This window comes from Tribolium castaneum, chromosome 7 (assembly GCF_031307605.1).
Source record: "Tribolium castaneum strain GA2 chromosome 7, icTriCast1.1, whole genome shotgun sequence".
NCBI classification, from domain to species: domain Eukaryota; kingdom Metazoa; phylum Arthropoda; class Insecta; order Coleoptera; family Tenebrionidae; genus Tribolium; species Tribolium castaneum.
The window spans coordinates 996149-1014491 of record NC_087400.1 but is presented as its reverse complement, the minus strand read 5'-3'; the positions used below and the strand labels follow the sequence as shown (position 1 = coordinate 1014491).

General features: G+C 33.3%; 3 protein-coding genes and 2 long non-coding RNA genes across 8 annotated transcripts in view; 1 reads left to right on the top strand and 4 right to left on the bottom strand.

The window, feature by feature from the left end:
- LOC135266778 (uncharacterized) overlaps positions 1 to 18343 on the top strand; it is a 50839-nt gene that overhangs the window by 24688 nt on the left and 7808 nt on the right. The window lies entirely within an intron of this gene.
- On the bottom strand, positions 259 to 2190 carry LOC135266714 (uncharacterized). The gene is made up of 6 exons (XR_010334862.1): positions 1819 to 2190; positions 1632 to 1772; positions 1354 to 1572; positions 1031 to 1301; positions 793 to 983; positions 259 to 743 (listed from the first exon to the last, which is right to left on the bottom strand). It is a non-coding gene; the product is annotated as an uncharacterized LOC135266714 (long non-coding RNA).
- Positions 4256 to 6181, bottom strand: LOC135266795 (uncharacterized). Of its 2 annotated transcripts, XR_010334950.1 has the most exons (4): positions 5507 to 6181; positions 5178 to 5455; positions 4453 to 5128; positions 4256 to 4394 (listed from the first exon to the last, which is right to left on the bottom strand). It is a non-coding gene; the product is annotated as an uncharacterized LOC135266795 (long non-coding RNA). The 2 variants fall into 2 exon arrangements; XR_010334949.1 differs by having other exon boundaries at positions 5178 to 6181.
- Positions 6646 to 8803, bottom strand: LOC107398780 (sodium-coupled monocarboxylate transporter 2-like). Its single transcript, XM_064358069.1, has 8 exons — positions 8508 to 8803; positions 8179 to 8456; positions 7897 to 8119; positions 7710 to 7850; positions 7432 to 7650; positions 7109 to 7379; positions 6871 to 7061; positions 6646 to 6819 (listed from the first exon to the last, which is right to left on the bottom strand). The coding sequence occupies exons 1-8, from the start codon at positions 8681 to 8683 to the stop codon at positions 6804 to 6806; spliced, it is 1515 nt and encodes a 504-aa protein (XP_064214139.1). The 5' UTR covers positions 8684 to 8803; the 3' UTR covers positions 6646 to 6803.
- Positions 9020 to 11823, bottom strand: shps (sheepish). 2 transcript variants are annotated; one of them, XM_015984170.2, is made up of 6 exons: positions 11633 to 11823; positions 11080 to 11588; positions 10905 to 11035; positions 9467 to 9907; positions 9275 to 9418; positions 9020 to 9218 (listed from the first exon to the last, which is right to left on the bottom strand). In XM_015984170.2, the coding sequence occupies exons 1-6, from the start codon at positions 11760 to 11762 to the stop codon at positions 9053 to 9055; spliced, it is 1521 nt and encodes a 506-aa protein (XP_015839656.1). In that variant the 5' UTR covers positions 11763 to 11823; the 3' UTR covers positions 9020 to 9052. The 2 variants fall into 2 exon arrangements, with proteins under 2 accessions (XP_015839656.1, XP_015839657.1); XM_015984171.2 differs by having other exon boundaries at positions 11080 to 11592; positions 11633 to 11747.

Here is an 18343-nt window from a genome sequence, read left to right as displayed (position 1 = left end):
GAAAACTATATTAAATTATTGAAGAAAAAATGAGTTTTGATGGGTCAGAGATCCCGCCAGATCTCGATCGCTTTTTTGTCAGTTTTATAAAAAAAATAAAGGTAGATGGTATACTAAGGTGAAAGTAAGGCAGATCAAAATACCAAAGGTGGTTAATTTTTTTTATTTATAGTGTTAGTAACTAATATTACAATGAACATTTTATCGAAATATAATTTTTCAAATTTTGGTGTTACTGCTATTTTATTGCGCAAATGAAATAAATGGTGCAATAAATGGTTTTAGTATTATTTTCCAGCTATCAGGACGTAACGTCAAACTTTTGTTTGAATTTATTATTATTTATTATTTTTTGGCTCGTTTAGTTAAATTTACTTTGAAGTTTTCGGCTAAGAAATCTTTTACCACGAAATAATAAATATTAGGAAGTACGTTAAAATAAAAATGCATTTGGTAAATGGGTAGGAAAAGAAGTTCATAGACCGGATCGTAAAAAAATCATTTATTTTTCTTGAGTACTCGATTCTTTCGACATCAGAGCTTTCAATTCTCGACTGTCGATTTTGAATTGAGATTCTTTCGTTAAAAAACGATGAATTACAGGACTTAACAATTCTTTATCAACTGGGGGATCGTTCTTGTTTGTTAAATAACTGATAATTAGACCCACGATTAGAGTAACGATGATTCCTGCAGCACAGTTGTAAAAATGTGACAACCTGAATATAAAAAAAGGTTTAAACCTAAAAAAATTGCTATATTATTGTAACTCATTTTGAAATAATTCCATACTCTGAATTTAAAGTAACATTGTTTGGCTTCATATAACTGTTATTCACCAAAGAAGCATTAGTCCATTCACATCCACTCACAGAAAACGGTTTATGAACATCAACAATTATTTTTTTGTATCGATACATTTTGGAGACAACGAATACGAAAAGTTGAAATATAAACGACACAAGACCTCCGTAAAATGCACCCTAGAAGGGTTATTAGAAATTATTTTGTTATTATTGTACGGTATTACCTTGGCGTTAGCTTTCGGGAAAAGAAAACCTAAACAAAATATACCAAATGCTGGTCCAGTTCCTATGGATACTGCACTGGCTACGAGAGGGAGAATATCCTCCAAGTGTTGCAAAATAAGTATTAGAAGCATACTTAAAATACCAGAAATAACAACCGTCACTCTCAAAATTCTACCAGACGTTTTTTCGGTAATATTGCTTTTTAAAAATCGCGAAAGGAAATCTTTGTAAACGACACCAGAGATGGCATTTAAAGTTGATGATATTGTACTAAAATAACAAAAAGTGCTTTTTGAAAATTGTTTCCAAGACCTGTATTTACCTCATAGTAGCACAGAACAATCCGACTAAAGTAAATCCAATGACTCCGGGAATTTGTCCAGCGATTTCCATAGCGTAGTATGGATATAACTGCTCGTGTCTTTGTATTTTTCCACTTATAAAAGGATCACAATTTGCGTAATGTGCATAGATTAAAAGGCCCAGCAAAAAGCAAAATATTTTCACAATTTCCATTGTTATCACATAAAATACCACTGCCCTAAGTGGGGAAATGCATTATTTATTGTGACTATGATTCCAAAAATCTAGTTTACTAACCAAATCCATTCACGAAATGTTGGTAGCGCTAGAAATTTTTGAACTCCGGATTGTGAAAGACTCACGTAATTTGTCCAATGTAACGTAAAACCAATCACATACGACCAAAAACTGTCACGATCCGTTGGATCTAAATTAAAACTGGAAAACAAAATTGAACTTTGGATAATCTCCGAAAGAAATTTACTTCAAAATATCGAGTCTTCCACCATCGAGTGCTGTTTTCCACAGCGATGAAAAATTTCCAGTGGTATTTAAACCGATTACACAAATTATAAGTAAAGATAATAGAACAAGCACAATTTGGAAAATATCAGTCCAAACTACGGTTTTCAGGCCTCCAATAGTAGTGTAGAAAATACAAGTGCCAAATACACAGATAATTATGTACGAAATAGGAAAGCCAGTAACTATTACAATAAATCAATAAATTTTGCGGAACATTGAAAAAATAACAATAAAAATTACCGGCTGCAAGTGCCAGTGACGGTGCAAAAGTGCTAATAGCAACTATAATAAACTCCGTCACGATGTATAAAAACGACACCAGAAGTTTAGTTTTATTATCGAAGCGTTTTTCCAAATATTCATAAATGCTGGTAACTTGCAGTTTGAAAAAAACGGGGAAAAAAACAAAAATCGATATAAACCCCAGCAGTACTACGCTGATCATAGTGTAATTGTAAGACGCTCCAAATTTGTACATGTCGGCCGGTGCTGCCATTATGATAATTGCCGAAAAGTGACTAAAATTTCCAAAATTTGGTTCTGAACTGAGACTAGAAATTTTCAACTACCTTACAGCTACCGAAACTCCGATTGGTAGAGTTGACATTTTTTTGCCTCCCAAAAGGTACTCTTTGACTGTTTTTTGCTTGCTTCCAAAACAGCCATAATAAATTCCGGTACCGGAACTGATTGCTAACACTATGAAAAATATGAGGTAGTCGTACCAAAAGAAACCACCAGACATGACTTGTTTTTGCTTAAACTGGAAAGGTAGAACTACGTAAGAAAATAACTTCGTATGTTGTTAGCATTTACGAGTTTTTCATGTAAATTTTTAAACTATTTTTTCCTAAATGTTGTGGTTATTGCTGATTTTTGCTTAAGTGAATTAGTTTCAGTTGTTAATTAGAAACAAATGTGTTTAAAATGCTTATTTAATTAAAGCAGTCATAAAACTAAAAGGAAAATGAGGACAAATATTCATTGGCAATTTGGCAATGACTTTTAGCAAACTTTTAACTACATATTTCCATTTTTTTCTATTTTTATTTAAGTATTATTTATGTTTGTTTTTGTTTATTTACCAAGCTCATTAAAAGTGAAAATTTTCCACCTGTGGAATGTGTTACTTTACGTATTAATAACGATTTACGTGAAAAAAATTGGCATTGGATTTCAAAAAAAAAAGACAGAATGTTGGTATTATTAAAAGTATAGCGGCAGCAAAATCAGTCCATTATATGGTATATGGTTCTTTCAAAAGGGGTTAAGTCAACTGTTAATATAATATTAATTTTGCAAAAATGGTGGATGCGCCGGGCGAAAACTTTTTCCCAAATGATAATGATTTTATTATTGGTATTAATCTTGTGTTGTACGTTTTAATTAAGTCACAATAATAGATACATACAAATATTTAAAAGAAATTAAAACGGCATTTAAAAAATTAAATTATTATATTTTGCATTTTTCCATGTTTTGGAATTTGATGAGTTTTTGGTCCAAGAACTAACATTTCCTTATTTTTTTTTTATGTGTTTTGATGAAATATATAGAAAGAAATGAATTTATAGCTTGCAAACAATTTAAATTGCTCAGAATTAGTGTATTTGGTCATAATTTTGCATAGTTTTTGGACAAAAATTCTTATTTGACAAAGAATAAAATAAAATACAAAAGGATTTGGTAAATGGGCAGGAAAATCAGTTTATAGACCGGGTCGTAAAAAAATCATTTATTTTTCTTAAGTACTGGATTTTTTCGTCATCAGAGCTTTTAATTCTCGAGTATCGATTTCGCATTTAGAGTCTTCCGTCAAAAACCGACGAATTACAGGACTTAACAATTCTTTATTAACTGGGGGATCGTTCTTGTTTGTTAAATAACTGATAATTAGTCCTACGATTACAGTGACAATGACCCCTAGAAGACAGCTGTAAAAATGTGACAACCTGAATATAAAAAAAGGTTTAAACCTAAAAAAATTTGCTACATTATTGTAACTCAGTTTGAAATAATTCCATACTCTGAATTTAAAGTAACATTGTTTGGCTTCATATAACTGTTATTCACCAAAGAAGCATTAGTCCATTCACATCCACTCACAGAAAACGGTTTATGAACATCAACAATGATTTTCTTGAATCGGTAAAATTTGGAGATAGCGAATACGAAAAGTTGTAATATAAACGCAACAAGACCTCCGTAAAATGCACCCTAGTAAAGTTATTAGAAATTATCTTGTTATCATTGTACGGTTTTACCTTGGCGTTAGCTTTCGGGAAAAGAAAACCTAAACAAAATATACCAAATACTGGTCCATTTCCAATGGAGATTGCACTGACTATGAGAGGAAAAATATCTCCCAAGTGTTGCAAAATCACTATGAGAAGCATGCTTAAAATACCAGCAATGACAACGGTCACTCTCAAAATTCGGCCAGACGTTTTTTCGGTAATATTGCTTTTTAAAAATCCCGAAAGGAAATCTTTGTAAACTACGCCAGAGATGGCATTCAGACTTGAAGATATCGTACTAGAATATTAAGATAATTTTTTCTGTTACCATCTTCTACATGCATATACATATTTACCTCATAGTAGCACAGAAAAATCCAACCAAAGTAAATCCAACAACACCAGGAATAAGCCCAGCGATTTCCGCGGTGTAATATGGTAATAACTGCTCATGTTTGTGTATTTTTCCACTAAGAAAAGGATCACAATTTGCGTAATGTGCATACATTAAAAGGCCCAACACAAAGCACAATATTTTCACAATTTCCATTGTTATCACATAAAATACCATTGCCCTATTTTTAACTTGAGGGTAAAACAAATTTTTACGGTTTGATTTACTCACCAAACCCATTCACGAAATGTGGGTAGCGCTAGAAATTTTTGAACTCCGGCTTGTGAAAGACTCACATAATTTGTCCACTGAATCGTATAACCAAAGAAAAATGTCCAAAAACTGTCACGAACCGTTGGATCTAAATTAAAACTGGAGAACAGAATTGATTTGAACAAAAATTTCGGAAATTTACTTCAAAATATCGAGCCTTCCACCATCGAGTGCTGTTTTCCATATTGTTGAAAAATTTCCAGTGGTGTTTAAACCGATTACACAAATTATAAGAAGAGCTAATAGAATAATTCCAATTTGGAAAATATCAGTCCATATGACGGTTTTCAAACCCCCGATTGTAGTGTAAAATATACAAGTGCCAAATATACAAATAACAATGTAATGAATGGGAAAACCAGTAACTAGAATTTTAAAAAATATATGGGACATTTTCTAAAAAAAAAATAATACCAGCTGCTAGTGCCAGCGACGGAATGTAAGTACCCATAGCGACGACAAAGAACTCTACCAAAATGAATAAAAATGACACAAGCACTCTTGTTTTTTGATCGAACCGCTTGTCCAAATATTCATAAATGCTGGTAACTTGTAGTTTGAAAAAAACGGGGAAAAACACAAAAACTGATATGAGTCCCAGCAGTACCATACTAATCAAACTGTAGACGTAATATGCTCCAAATTTGTAAATGTCGGCCGGTGATGCCATTATAGTAGTTGCAGAAAAGTGGCTAAAATTTCCAAAATTTGGTTCTGAACTGTGACTAGAATTTTTCAACAACCTTACGGCTACCGAAATTCCGATTGGTAGAGTTGACATTTTTTTGCCTCCCAAAAGGTACTCTTTGATTGTTTTTTGCTTGCTTCCAAAACAGCCATAATAAATTCCGGTACCGGAACTGATTGCTAGTACTATGAAAAATACGAGGTAGTCGTACCAGAAGAGACCTGACATGACTTGGTTTCACAAGGCTTGGAAATGTGGAACTACCTACATATTGTGATGGTCATTTGATAAGAATTTATTTTGGTATTTATTATCTATGTTGTTAACGTTTTATTCTACTCCCATAGTAGTAAGTAGGCAAGAACGCAATTGTTTGTTGACTAGTAGCCATGGCATTATGACACGTGCGCGTAATGACGAAAAAAACTAGCACGTAATATATTACGTGTCAATTATTATGACAAAGCATCAATCAAGTAGCTTAGTCAAGAAATTAGGCAATTAGTAGAAAATACCACAGCGAATCTTCTCCCGGAAATTTTTTTACAGTAAATTTATGCTTTGTCGTTAAAAAATAGTGAAACATAACTCGATATTGGATGGTCGTAGAAAAAATATAGTACACAACTCGAATTGTAAGTCACTTACGTACTCGTGGAGTTGTAGGTAATAAGTACTTACAACACTCGTAAAAAAAAATTTTAAAACTTGACTGTGTTTGAAATGTTATGTTTATTTCCTTATTCGTAGTTTCTGATAGAAACTGTCATCAGATTAAATGTTGCAATAGTATCTTGTGGAAGCTAGTGAATTTTTTTTTAATAATTTTTCACCAAATAGTTTTCATAATGTTGTAGTTATTGCTAATTTATTGCTTAAATGTATGAGAATGAGGATAGTTATTCATTAGCAATTTGGCACTGACTTTTAACAAGCTTTTAAGTACTCTCATTTCAATAGAAATGAAACAACCGAATTTTTTTTTTAATTTTAATTGTTACCTATTTATGGAAACATCAGTTAATCCTATATTTCTTCATTTCTTTTATGTATGTATTGTTTTATTTTTCGGCTCGTTTAGTTAAATTTACTTGAGATTTAGGACGAAATAATAAATATTTGGAAATTCGTTAAAATAAAAATGTATTTGGTAAATGGGCAGGAAACTAAGTTTATAGACAGTATCGTAAAAAATCATTTATTTTTCTTGAGTACTGGATTCTTTCGTCATCAGAACTTTCAATTCCCGACGATCGATTTTGAATTTAGTTTCTTTTGTCAAGAAACGATGAATTACAGGACTTAACAATTCTTTATCAACTGGGGGATCGTTCTTGTTTGTTAACCTAAACCTAAAAAAACCTAAACCTAAAAAAAAATTGATATATTATTGTAACTCAGTTTGAAATATTTCCATACTCTGAATTTAAAGTAACATTATTTGGCTTTATAAAATTGTTATTCACCAAAGAAGCATTAGTCCATTCACATCCACTCACAGAAAACGGTTTATGAACATCAACAATGATTTTTTTGTATCGATACATTTTGGAGACAACGAATACGATAAGTTGAAATATAAACGACACAAGACCTCCGTAAAATGCACCCTAGCAGGATTATTAGGAATTATCTTGTTATCATTTTACGGTATTACCTTGGCGTTAGCTTTCGGGAAAAGAAAACCTAAACAAAATACACCAAATGCTGGTCCACTTCCTACGGAAGCTCCACTGGCTACGAGAGGGAGAATATCCCCCAAGTGTTGCAAAATCAGTATTAGAAGCATACTTAAAATACCAGCAATGACAACAGTCACTCTCAAAATTCTACCAGACGTTTTTTCGGTAATATTGCTTTTTAAAAATCGCGAAAGGAAATCTTTGTAAACGACACCAGAAATGGCATTTAAAGTTGATGATATTGTACTAAAATAACAAAAAGTGTTTTTTGAAAATTGTTTCAAAGACCTGTATTTACCTCATAGTAGCACAGAACAATCCGACTAAAGTAAATCCAATGACTCCGGGAATTTGTCCAGCGATTTCCATAGCGTAGTATGGATATAACTGCTCGTGTCTTTGTATTTTTCCACTTATAAAAGGATCACAATTTGCGTAATGTGCATAGATTAAAAGGCCCAGCAAAAAGCAAAATATTTTCACAATTTCCATTGTTATCACATAAAATACCACTGCCCTAAGTGGGGAAATGCATTATTTATTGTGACTATGATTCCAAAAATCTAGTTTACTAACCAAATCCATTCACGAAATGTTGGTAGCGCTAGAAATTTTTGAACTCCGGATTGTGAAAGACTCACGTAATTTGTCCAATATAACGTAAAACCAATCACGTACGACCAAAAACTGTCACGATCCGTTGGATCTAAATTAAAACTGGAAAACAAAATTGAATTTTGTATAATTTCCGAAAACAATTTACTTCAAAATATCGAGTCTTCCACCGTCGAGTGCTGTTTTCCACAGCGATGAAAAATTTCCAGTGGTATTTAAACCGATTACACAAATTATAAGTAAAGATAATAGAACAAGCACAACTTGGAAAATATCAGTCCAAACTACGGTTTTCAAGCCTCCAATAGTAGTGTAGAAAATACAAGTGCCAAATACACAGATAATTATGTACGAAATAGGAAAGCCAGTAACTATTTACAAAAAATAAATAAATTTTGCGGAGCATTAAAAAAATAACAATAAAAATTACCGGCTGCAAATGCCAGTGACGGTGCGTAAGTACTAATAGAGATCAAAACAAACTCCGTCACCATGTACAAAAACGACACCAGAAGTTTTGTTTTATGATCGAATCGTTTTTCCAAATACTCGTAAATGCTGGTAACTTGCAGTTTGAAAAAAACGGGGAAAAAGACAAAAATTGCTATTAATCCCAGCAGTACTACGCTAATCATAGTATAATTGTAAGACGCTCCAAATTTGTACATGTCGGCCGGTGCTGCCATTATGATAATTGCCGAAAAGTGACTAAAATTTCCAAAATTTGGTTCTGAACTGAGATTAGAATTTTTCAACTACCTTACAGCTACCGAAACTCCGATTGGTAGAGTTGACATTTTTTTGCCTCCCAAAAGGTACTCTTTGACTGTTTTTTGCTTGCTTCCAAAACAGCCATAATAAATTCCGGTACCGGAACTAATTGCTAACACTATGAAAAATATGAGGTAGTCGTACCAAAAGAAACCACCAGACATGACTTGTTTTCACTTGAAGTGGAAAGGTAGAACTACATTTAGTGAGTCATTTGGTAATAATTTACATCGTGTAAATTACGTGTAGCAATTTTTTTTTAAATACTTTTCAAAATGTTCGAAAATGAATGAGTTTCAGCTGTTTAAAATGCTTATAATTAGTAAAAAGTTGAAGTTTCTAGAACTAAAACGAAAATATTCATTGGTAATGTAAGCGCTTTTATCGCTTTTGTACTAGTACTAGTACTAAAAATAAATGGTATTGGGGACGTTTTCACTGATAAGACCCTTATCAGTAATAGTAATACTTTTTATTAATTAAAAAAAAATAACAGGAGCTATTTTCTCAATGTTTTATTTTATTCAATTAAATTATAATAACAGTTTTTTAATTTTAACATCTTTCAAATATCTGTTCCACACAAACACCATCAGAATTGTGAACACAACAGCCGACATTTGGTTGTAAGGATTTAACAGTTTCTTGTAATAGCTGTCGTACATTCTATTCCGAACATTTATTTCCGACAAATCGGTCCTAAAAAAACAGTTTTTTTGAAAATACATTTCTTAACTGTAGTAATAATAAATTACCCAAAAAATCGCATATCATCAAGTGTTAACGTAGCCGGCCTTAGGCTATAAATCACCTCTCTCGCAGCCCGATTTCCTGCAATAACAGCACCACAAATTGTCCCATACCATTCCGTGGAAGTCTCAGCACCGGCCCAAAATATCCTAACACAGCATTTTCTCCTTTACTTTACTATTTTAATATTTGTTCACCTGTCTGTGTTTTCTTGAACTGAGCACATTTTTCCAAACGATTTGAAACAACACATCGGACTACCACTTTTACACTGCTCTACTGTGACTTGCAAAGGCTTCAAAGCCTCATTTCCGAAATAAAATGCCAACTGTTTCAAAATCGCGTCTTTTGGGTTTTTTTCACTTTGCAAAAAATAACCCATTAAGACAGATTCGTTCTTTGCACTTACGTCAAAACAGGAAATAATGGGCTTTTCTGAACAATGCCCTCGTAAAACATGTACATCTCCTTTATAACCGGAATTTGCCCAAAAGGGGCGAACATAAGTTATTACAAATTGGGCCAATTTTCCTTCTGATACTTCTTTCAAGGCCTCTAATTTTTGCCGCGGAAGCGGTGGTAAAAAACGAATTTTTGTTATTTCGGAGGGCGGAACTGCCACAATTACATAACTAGAACTGAAAATTTTGTTGGTACAAAACTACGGAGGACTATAAGTTAGGAGACGAAACGAGATACAAAAACGAACCCAATTAAATAACGGTTATCACAAGCCGAACAAAAAATACAGGCAGATAGAGCACCAAATTCTCAATAATCGGAGATAAAAATAGTGCAAAAATTATATCTTTAACTGTATTTAAAAAAATTTCAAAGTTTTACCAATTTGCACTCTGCCCCATATTTTTCAAAACGCTGCGAATACGGTTACAGATACAAGAAAAATGTTCAGAGGAAAGTTGTAGAGAATTAAATTTCCTTTAAAAAAGTCCGCGAGACCATATTTCTATCTTCAACCATTTAGGCCCCAAAGTCATTCAAAGACGCTCAAGTGACGGATTTCCTTCATTTTGCCGGTGGTCAAGTATTGGAAAATTAATTTATACCTAAACCGTTCAAGATAGACATATCGTGTCGCGGACTTTTTTGTAGAAAATTTAATTCTCTACAACCTCGTCTCTTTCACTTTTTTGTATCTTCAACCGTATTCGCTGCGTTTGCAAATTGATAATTCTAAGCGATAATTTTTTGGGCACCGTCGCCTATTTTTCAAAACGCTGCGAATACGGTTCAAGATACAAAAAAGTGAAAGGCACGACGTTGTAGAGAATTAAATTTGCTCCAAAAAAGTCCCCGACACCATATTTCTATCATCAACGGTTTGGGTATAAATTCGCTTTCCCATACTTGGCCACCGACAAAATGGCGGAAATCAGTCGCTTGAGCATCTTTGAACGTCTTCAAAGCCTAAACCGTTGAAGATAAAGATATGGTCTCGCGGACTTTTTTAAAGCAAATTTAATTCTCTACAACTTTCTCCTGAACATTTTTCTTGTATCTTTAACCGTTTTCGCAGCATTTTGAAAAATATGGAGCAGAGTGCAAAAATGGCGGCAATAAAAAACGGGAACGTTTTATTTGTTGCTTCGTATCCTAACTTTTAGATATCCATACTAGAAAGTGCCCCGAGTTGTGGTCACTTCGCTATGACGCCGCGTCGTTTTAATTTGCCCAACTCGGGCCTTAATTATTGGCTCCAAATTTGCCAAAAACATGATTTTATTGCAAATCCAGGTTGCCCCGTCCTGGAATTACAAACGAATTTACGATTGGTTAATTAATTTCGAACCTTGATCCAGAATTCGTTCAAACCATCCAATTGGTTTGCAATTCCGTGACTCGAAGTGCAAAAAAACACGTAAAAACCTAGAGTCAAATCGGCCGTTTTGAGGCCAAAATTTTTGAGAATAATCCACTCGATTAGCGCTTTCACGCATTCGTGTTTGATGTTCAAACTTATGAATTTTTCCATACTTGTGGCGGCCAAATCCGGGTCAAGTCTCACTTTTTTGCATAGATTTTCGATTTTTGTCACAAAACGTGCAAGTTCTAGCTTGGCACCAACAGTGAGAAAAGCAAATGCGTTGGGTTTGCTCTCTTTGAAAATTTTCCCGTCGTAGTCGAAGATAATTTTTCCAAAATGATTTGAACTAAACTCGATATTTACGTTTAATTCGGCTAAAAGTTCGATGATTTCTTTTTGTTGGGGGTTGATCCAGTGCCCCCCAATGTCGTACATGTGGTAGTCATTGTTTTTGTCGATGAGGGGTTTTGAAATGACGCGACCTCCGATTCTGTCTGACTGAAAGGTCATTATTTTGGGTGGGGTTTGGGGGAATCACCTGTGGCTTCCAGAATGAGGAGGTTTAGGGTTGGTTCTTTTTGGAGTAAGGCATAGGCTGCCACTAGACCTGAAATGCCAGCGCCTATGATGATAACATCGGCGTCTAGGACATGATAAGTGTCGATCATTTGTGACGGGAATTTGACATTTTTGGCGAAAAATCGAACATTTTGTGTTAATAGGCGGCAAGGTTTCAAATTTTTATATTTTTTAAATTTACGATTTTTTTATAAGATTTGCGTGCGGATATCTAAAACTAAGGACATGAAAAGATGTACAAATAAAGCGCCCTCGTCTTCGATAGTTCCGTTAATGTCGCCTGAGGCGCACTTGTTCCATTACCGTCTGTTTTCAGAGCAATCAATTTATAAAAATAGTTGTAATTAAATAACGGTTAGCACAAGGCGAATAAAAAAATACAGGCAAATAGAGCATCAAATTCTCAATAATCGGAGATAAAAATAGTGCAAAAATTATATCTTAAACTATATTTAAAAAAATTTCAAAGTTTTACCAATTTGCACTCTGCCCCATATTTTTCAAAACGCTGCGAATACGGTTACAGATACAAGAAAAATGTTCAGAGGAAAGTTGTAGAGAATTAAATTTCCTTTAAAAGAGTCCGCGAGACCATGTCGCTATCTTCAACCATTTCGGCCCCAAAGTTATTCAAAGACGCTCAAGCGACGGATTTCCACCATATTGCCGGTGGTCAAATATTGGAAAATGAATTTATACCTAAACCGTTGAAGATAGACATATCGTGTCGCGGACTTCTTTGTACAAAATTTAATTCTCTACAACCTTGTCTCTTTCATTTTTTTGTATCTTCAACCGTATTCGCTGCGTTTGCAAAAAGAACGCAATAATTCTAAGCGATAATTTTTTGGGCACCGTTGCCTATTTATCAAAACGCTGCGAATACGGATGAAGATACAAAAAAGTAAAAGGAACAACGTTGTAGAGAATTAAATTTGTTAGAAAAAAGTCCGCAACACCATATTTCTATCTTCAACGGTTTGGATATAAATTCACTTTCCCATACTTGACCACCGACAAAATGGTGGAAATCCGTCGCTTGAGCATCTTTGAACGTTTCCAGAGCCTAAATCGTTGAAGATAAAGATATGGTCTCGCTGACTTTTTTAAAGCAAATTTAATTCTCTACAACTTTCTTCTGAACATTTTTCTTCTATCTTTAACCGTATTCGCAGCGTTTTGAAAAATAGGGAACTAAGCACAAATTTTAAATCTTAAATAATTTTTTTTTCATGTTTCTGTTATAATTTGTCTAAATTTGAGTTTTTTTAAATTTCGTAATTGTGATATTAAAAAGCGTAGATATTTTTATAATAAAGTTTAATCATAGGTTTAATGCAAAACAGATGGCGCCATCTAGACCAGGATCGCGCGCGGTGCTGTTTCGGTCGATAATTCAGTTTGGCTTTTTACTTGCCGGTTGTGTAGACAGTTGACAGTTGACATAGCAGTGTGTTGTAGTGTGGCGTTTGCATCTTAGCTGTCCAATCTTTTTTAACAGGTAAGTCAATGTCTTGATATTTATTAAATGTTATAAGTAAAATGTAATTAAAATTAAAATGTAACGTGTAATCTTATCATTAAAAATGTATTGTTTTTTTTATGGTTTTGTTTTTGTGTTGTGGGACATCGAATATGGAAGGAGAGAACTCACTAAGTACAGTGAGTATTACCTTATAACTCTTACATAGAATGAATAATGCAATTGAATGTAATTTTTAATTTTTGCTTATTACTAGGAGACTCATGGGTTTGACTTTCGAGCCATTTTCCTTGAAGAATGTACAAATAACGAAGAATATTTCGATAAAGAAGATGATATACGTCGAAGGATTTACTTTCTACTTTCCGATTGTACAAATTTATCACTAAAGTGTGTTACATTAATAAAAGAATTTATTTCATACGTTGATAATATAATAATAACAATGGAAAGAGATCCTCTTGATCTGGTAAGCATACTGATGAGTAAATCTGAAAAAATCACAGAGGAATACAAGTGTACGAATCTATCACCAGTTTTATTCAAGAAGCAGTGTCCCACATTATCCAAAGAAGTTGTACTTGAGGCTAATTGTAACAAGAAAACAAACATTAAATCAAAAGTTACTGTAACTGCTTATGAAGAAATAAAAAATAAGAATATTGGAAAGCAACACATAATGTATACAACACAGCCAGGTTCAATAAGCGATTCATCAAGCTCAGCTGATCTAGAAGATGATGATTCTAATTCCAATTCGTCTCTCACTCGTAAGAGAAAGAGAAAAACATGTCAAAAAGCAGGGGACTTTGAGCTGGTAGGACATGAAGACAACTGTCAATTTAACAATACTGTGAAATGTCAAGTGGAAATATTGATATTAGTTGGGGATAGATCTTACTGTGAAACATTGGCCAAGCACCTTGGACTGATTTGGTTTGAAGGTCTGCTGAAAGGAGAGGAAGACATTGAACGTCGTTTGCAAAATTGTGATAATAAAATTTATAGACTAGCTCACACAGAAATTATTAAGAAAATGATGAATGGCTACAGCAGCATCTGCATCACCACATCAACATCAGCTTGGAAGTACATATCAGCATGTACGAAAGGAATTATTTACACAAAAAACAATAAATCTAATTTGTATGAATTATTCCAGAAGGACGCAAATTACTGTGTTTTTGTCGAAGATAGTATTCTAGCTTATGTAGATGCTGTTAGTAAAATTGTTCAAAAATCATTGTTATGCAATATTTTAGTGGAAGTAAATTATCAAGTAGGTGAAAAATCTTATACTAAAATCCATTTACCTATAACGGTTTTAATACCCTTTTACATTGTTAAGTATTTCGCACAAAGCTTCATTGTGACACATGGAACTTGCACAAATTCTAATATTTTAGATATATTTGAGTCTAGAGGCAATGTCTAAGGCTCCATGTATTGATTCTTTGTAAATTAATACTAATAGTTTTCAAAATTATTGTGTTTTTTATGTTTAGTTTGTAACCTAAATTACTGATGATATCAAAATAAATTCTACAATGCCTTTGTCTAATAAATAAAATGAAACTTTATTTTTGTTTTGAAATTAATTTCCTATAACTATACCAATAAGAATGACAAACTAGACAAAGTTTTAAGATTGCAAGATGATAAAGACAAGCGCAAATTTGAAATTTTAAATATTTTTTTTTCATATTTCTCATACATATTTAAGTCCTCAGTTTTTCCCAGTCTGTTGAGAATGCAAAGCTCAACATTTCTGCATTTTTTTCCACGTAATTAGTGAACTGCTTGAATTTAAATTAATTTAAAACGATTTGAGGCGCCCTCATTTTTACACTGCCGTACTACATCTTTGGGTGCTATTTTGTATCTCGTTTCGTCTCCTAACTTATAGTCCTTCGTAGATTCGTTCCAAGAACGTTTTATGCACTTTTCATGTTTTATATTCGGAATTATTATCGGTAACCCCAGTAATTAAAATTATTATTTTTTTGGAAAGCTTTTTTTAACTATCTGTCTTAAAAAAAAATCAGTTACAATATAGAAGCTAAACTCATACGTAAGAAATAAAGATAAACAAATAAATGTTCCAGTTTTTATTTTATTAAAACCACAGTTACAATCTACAAACAGCAAAGTTACATGAAAGTTTTAAGACAATGATTAATGGTACTTGAAATAAAATATTTACTGCTTGGTGTTGGACACATTAAGTACATTAATTATAACTAGTTAATGTGAAATTGCAACAAAACAATCAAAAATGTGGTTGCAGCATTCGAAAGACTGAAAATCGTTGGTCTACTAATATTATAAAACCTCGCAGCTGAAAACACAGGTCGAATTTGTTCAATTTCGTCCAAGAAACCTTCTTGTAACTTTCCCATTTTCATCAAGTTGAACTTAATTTTCAATAAAACATCCAAAATATCATCAAATTCTTTCAAAACGTTGTCGCAAAGTACAATCAGGTATAGAGCCAAAATCTGAAATTTATTAGTTATTTAAAATAATTATTCAAAACTAACAGACTAACCCAAAAAATCAGTAAACTTCCAAGTATTGCGCCCGTCTCTAGAGAAAATTGAAAATTTGTTTGTGTTCTAACCAACTCATCAATGTAGATAAGAGTTCTACAAACGCCAATAATGTGACTAAATAAAATATTCCACCCGAAAATATCATTAAAGTGGGAAACCGCATCACTAAGTGTGAAAAGACCGCATTCGAAAGGTTCCAACAAACTGTAGATTTCTTCCGATTTAACTTTTGTCAAAATCCGTCTTTGGACAATGTTTTTCTGAGCGTGGTAACACTGGTGTAGCATTTGTAACACTGTAACGCCCGTAACCATCCCAAAATTGATCGAATTCGCCGCCAAAATCCGGTACGGAAAATAATAAAAAAAGCCAACTCCTTCCTTCCGTCCCAAAATAACGTAAAGAAAAACCGTGACAAAACTCGAAACTGTAAAGAAGCCAGCGAAAGAGTATGAACGGTTGGCACCAGTGCCACAAACTTGCGACAAATTACGAATTAAGTGGTACCAACCCAGCGTTATTTTATTCATCATGAGGGGGAAATAAATCGCCGAACAATACAAAGCCACGTCGGTCATCACCAGAAAAGTCATCTGCATTAAACTAAGACTACGGTAGTCCGGGAGATTACAAAGGAGGTGCGCAAGTGCGGCAATTGTGTACAGAATTACGAGAATAAATGCGAAAGTGTGTTTAAGAAGAGACGGTTTTTTCTCACTTGGCGATTTCGGTGAAAGCAGAAAGCATTTTCCGACTGAGAAAATCGCCCCAACTGTGTTTGAATTCATTTTTGAACTGAAAGGGGTGTTTACATGAAAGGCTTTTAGTTTCAGTCAATCAAACTACAAATTACTTTAAAAGGTGTGCAATTAGCTGTTAAACCTTTCTACCAAATCTCCCATAGTTTTTTTAGTTTTAGTTTTATTTGGTTTGTTTATTCATTTTTCTGTTATTTACTTTTTGGCTGTTCATCTCTTTTTCTTTCAAGACAAAAAGTATTTTCCCTTTTTAGGACGTGCTCTCACGTTTACAATTTGGCGCCTTTACGTACTTACCTTTTGCCGCATTAGTTTCTTATTTCGGTCAGTTTTATGCTCCGCTTTACGTTTATACGTCTATGTGTTCTCTTAATCTCTTATTTTTGCTTACGTGTTGTTTCCTTACCTTTTCTACACTTTTTTTCATAGAAAAATTGTTGCTCTGATCCGGGTTCGAACCCCGACCTCCAGCGTCGTAAGTGGCGCTTATACCACTAGGCCACCAAGGCCTCAGGCACTGACCGTCTTTTGCAGATATTTTAACACAAACTTTTTAAATAAATCAACATTACAAACTATATAATTGCAATAATTTACCTAAAACGCAAATACTTTCAGATCAAAAGTCGGCGAATTAGCTCGAGAAAACATTTTCTTCCACTTTTTTTCAATTTAATTCTCTAATTTTTCACCAGATTTCATCAAAAGATACCGGGCGTTTAAGTTGATTCTACAATTTTAAAATTGTTTTCACCTTTTTTGTGACTTTCAGCACATTTTTGACCGAAAATGGACATAATTTCTGCAAAAATCACCAAATTCGTGTATTTTCTAGTCAAAAATAGTGGACGTGCACAAATACTACTGGATTCGCAGTGGCCATGATTTATATTAACAATGTTTTTCGGGACTTTACTAAACAAACTCAGTTTACTAAAAATTTTTAGAGATAAATTAAATATTTTCGTTTAATTTTTTTATAATTTAACAAGTAAGTCATCTAAAGATTCAACTAAAGTTTGAAGTTATGTTTCATCTTTAAGTTCATCTCTTTTTCTCTCAAAACAAAAAGTATTTTCCCTTTATTATGATGTGCTCTTACGTTTACAATTTGGCGCCTTTACGTACTTACCTTTTGCCGCATTATTTTCTTATTTCTGTCAGTTTTATGTTCCGCTGTACGTTTATACGTCTATGTGTTCTCTCAGTCTCTTATTTTTACTTACGTGTTGTTTCCTTACCTTTTCTACACTTTTTTTTCTTAGAAAAATTGTTGCCGTGATCGGGGTTTGAACCCCAACCTCCAACGTCGTAAGTGGCGCTTATACCACTAGGCCAACAAGGCCCCAGGTACTGACCGGCATTTGCAGATATTTTAACACAAACTTTTTAAATAAATCAACATTACAAACTATATAATTGCAATAATTCGCCTAAAACGCAATTACATTCAGTTCAAAAGTCGGCGAATTAGCTCGAGAAAACATTTTCTTCCACTTTTTTTCAATTTAATTCTCTAATTTTTCATTAGATTCTATCAAAAGACACCGGGCGTATAAGTTGATTCTACAATCTTAAAATTGTTTTTACCTTTTTTGTGACTTTCAGCACGTTTTTGACCGAAAATGGACTTAATTTCTCCAAAAATCAACAAATTCGTGTATTTTCTAGTCAAAAATAGTGGACGTGCGCAAATCCTATTGGATTCGCAATGGCCATGATTTTTATTAACAATGTTTTTCGAGACTTTACTAAACAACCTCAGTTAACTAAAAATTTTTAGAGATAAATTAAATATTTTCGTTTATTTTTTTTTTATAATTTAAAAAGTAAGTCATCTAAGGATTCAACGCTAAAGTTTGAAGTTATATTTCACC

Bases quoted from the DNA above. Each gene is read 5' to 3' on its own strand.
- LOC107398780 (XM_064358069.1), bottom strand. From the start codon at position 8,683: ATGTCTGGTGGTTTCTTTTGGTACGACTACCTCATATTTTTCATAGTG. The intron at 8,120-8,178 runs GTAATTTTTATT...TTTTGTAAATAG, and splicing joins GTCACTGGCATTTGCAGCCG to TTACTGGCTTTCCTATTTCG. The intron at 7,380-7,431 runs GTAAATACAGGT...TTGTTATTTTAG, and splicing joins TTGTTCTGTGCTACTATGAG to TACAATATCATCAACTTTAA.
- shps (XM_015984170.2), bottom strand. From the start codon at position 11,762: ATGATCGACACTTATCATGTCCTAGACGCCGATGTTATCATCATAGGC. The intron at 11,589-11,632 runs GTGATTCCCCCA...CCTTTCAGTCAG, and splicing joins CCTCATTCTGGAAGCCACAG to ACAGAATCGGAGGTCGCGTC. The intron at 11,036-11,079 runs GTTCGAAATTAA...TTGTAATTCCAG, and splicing joins TGAACGAATTCTGGATCAAG to GACGGGGCAACCTGGATTTG.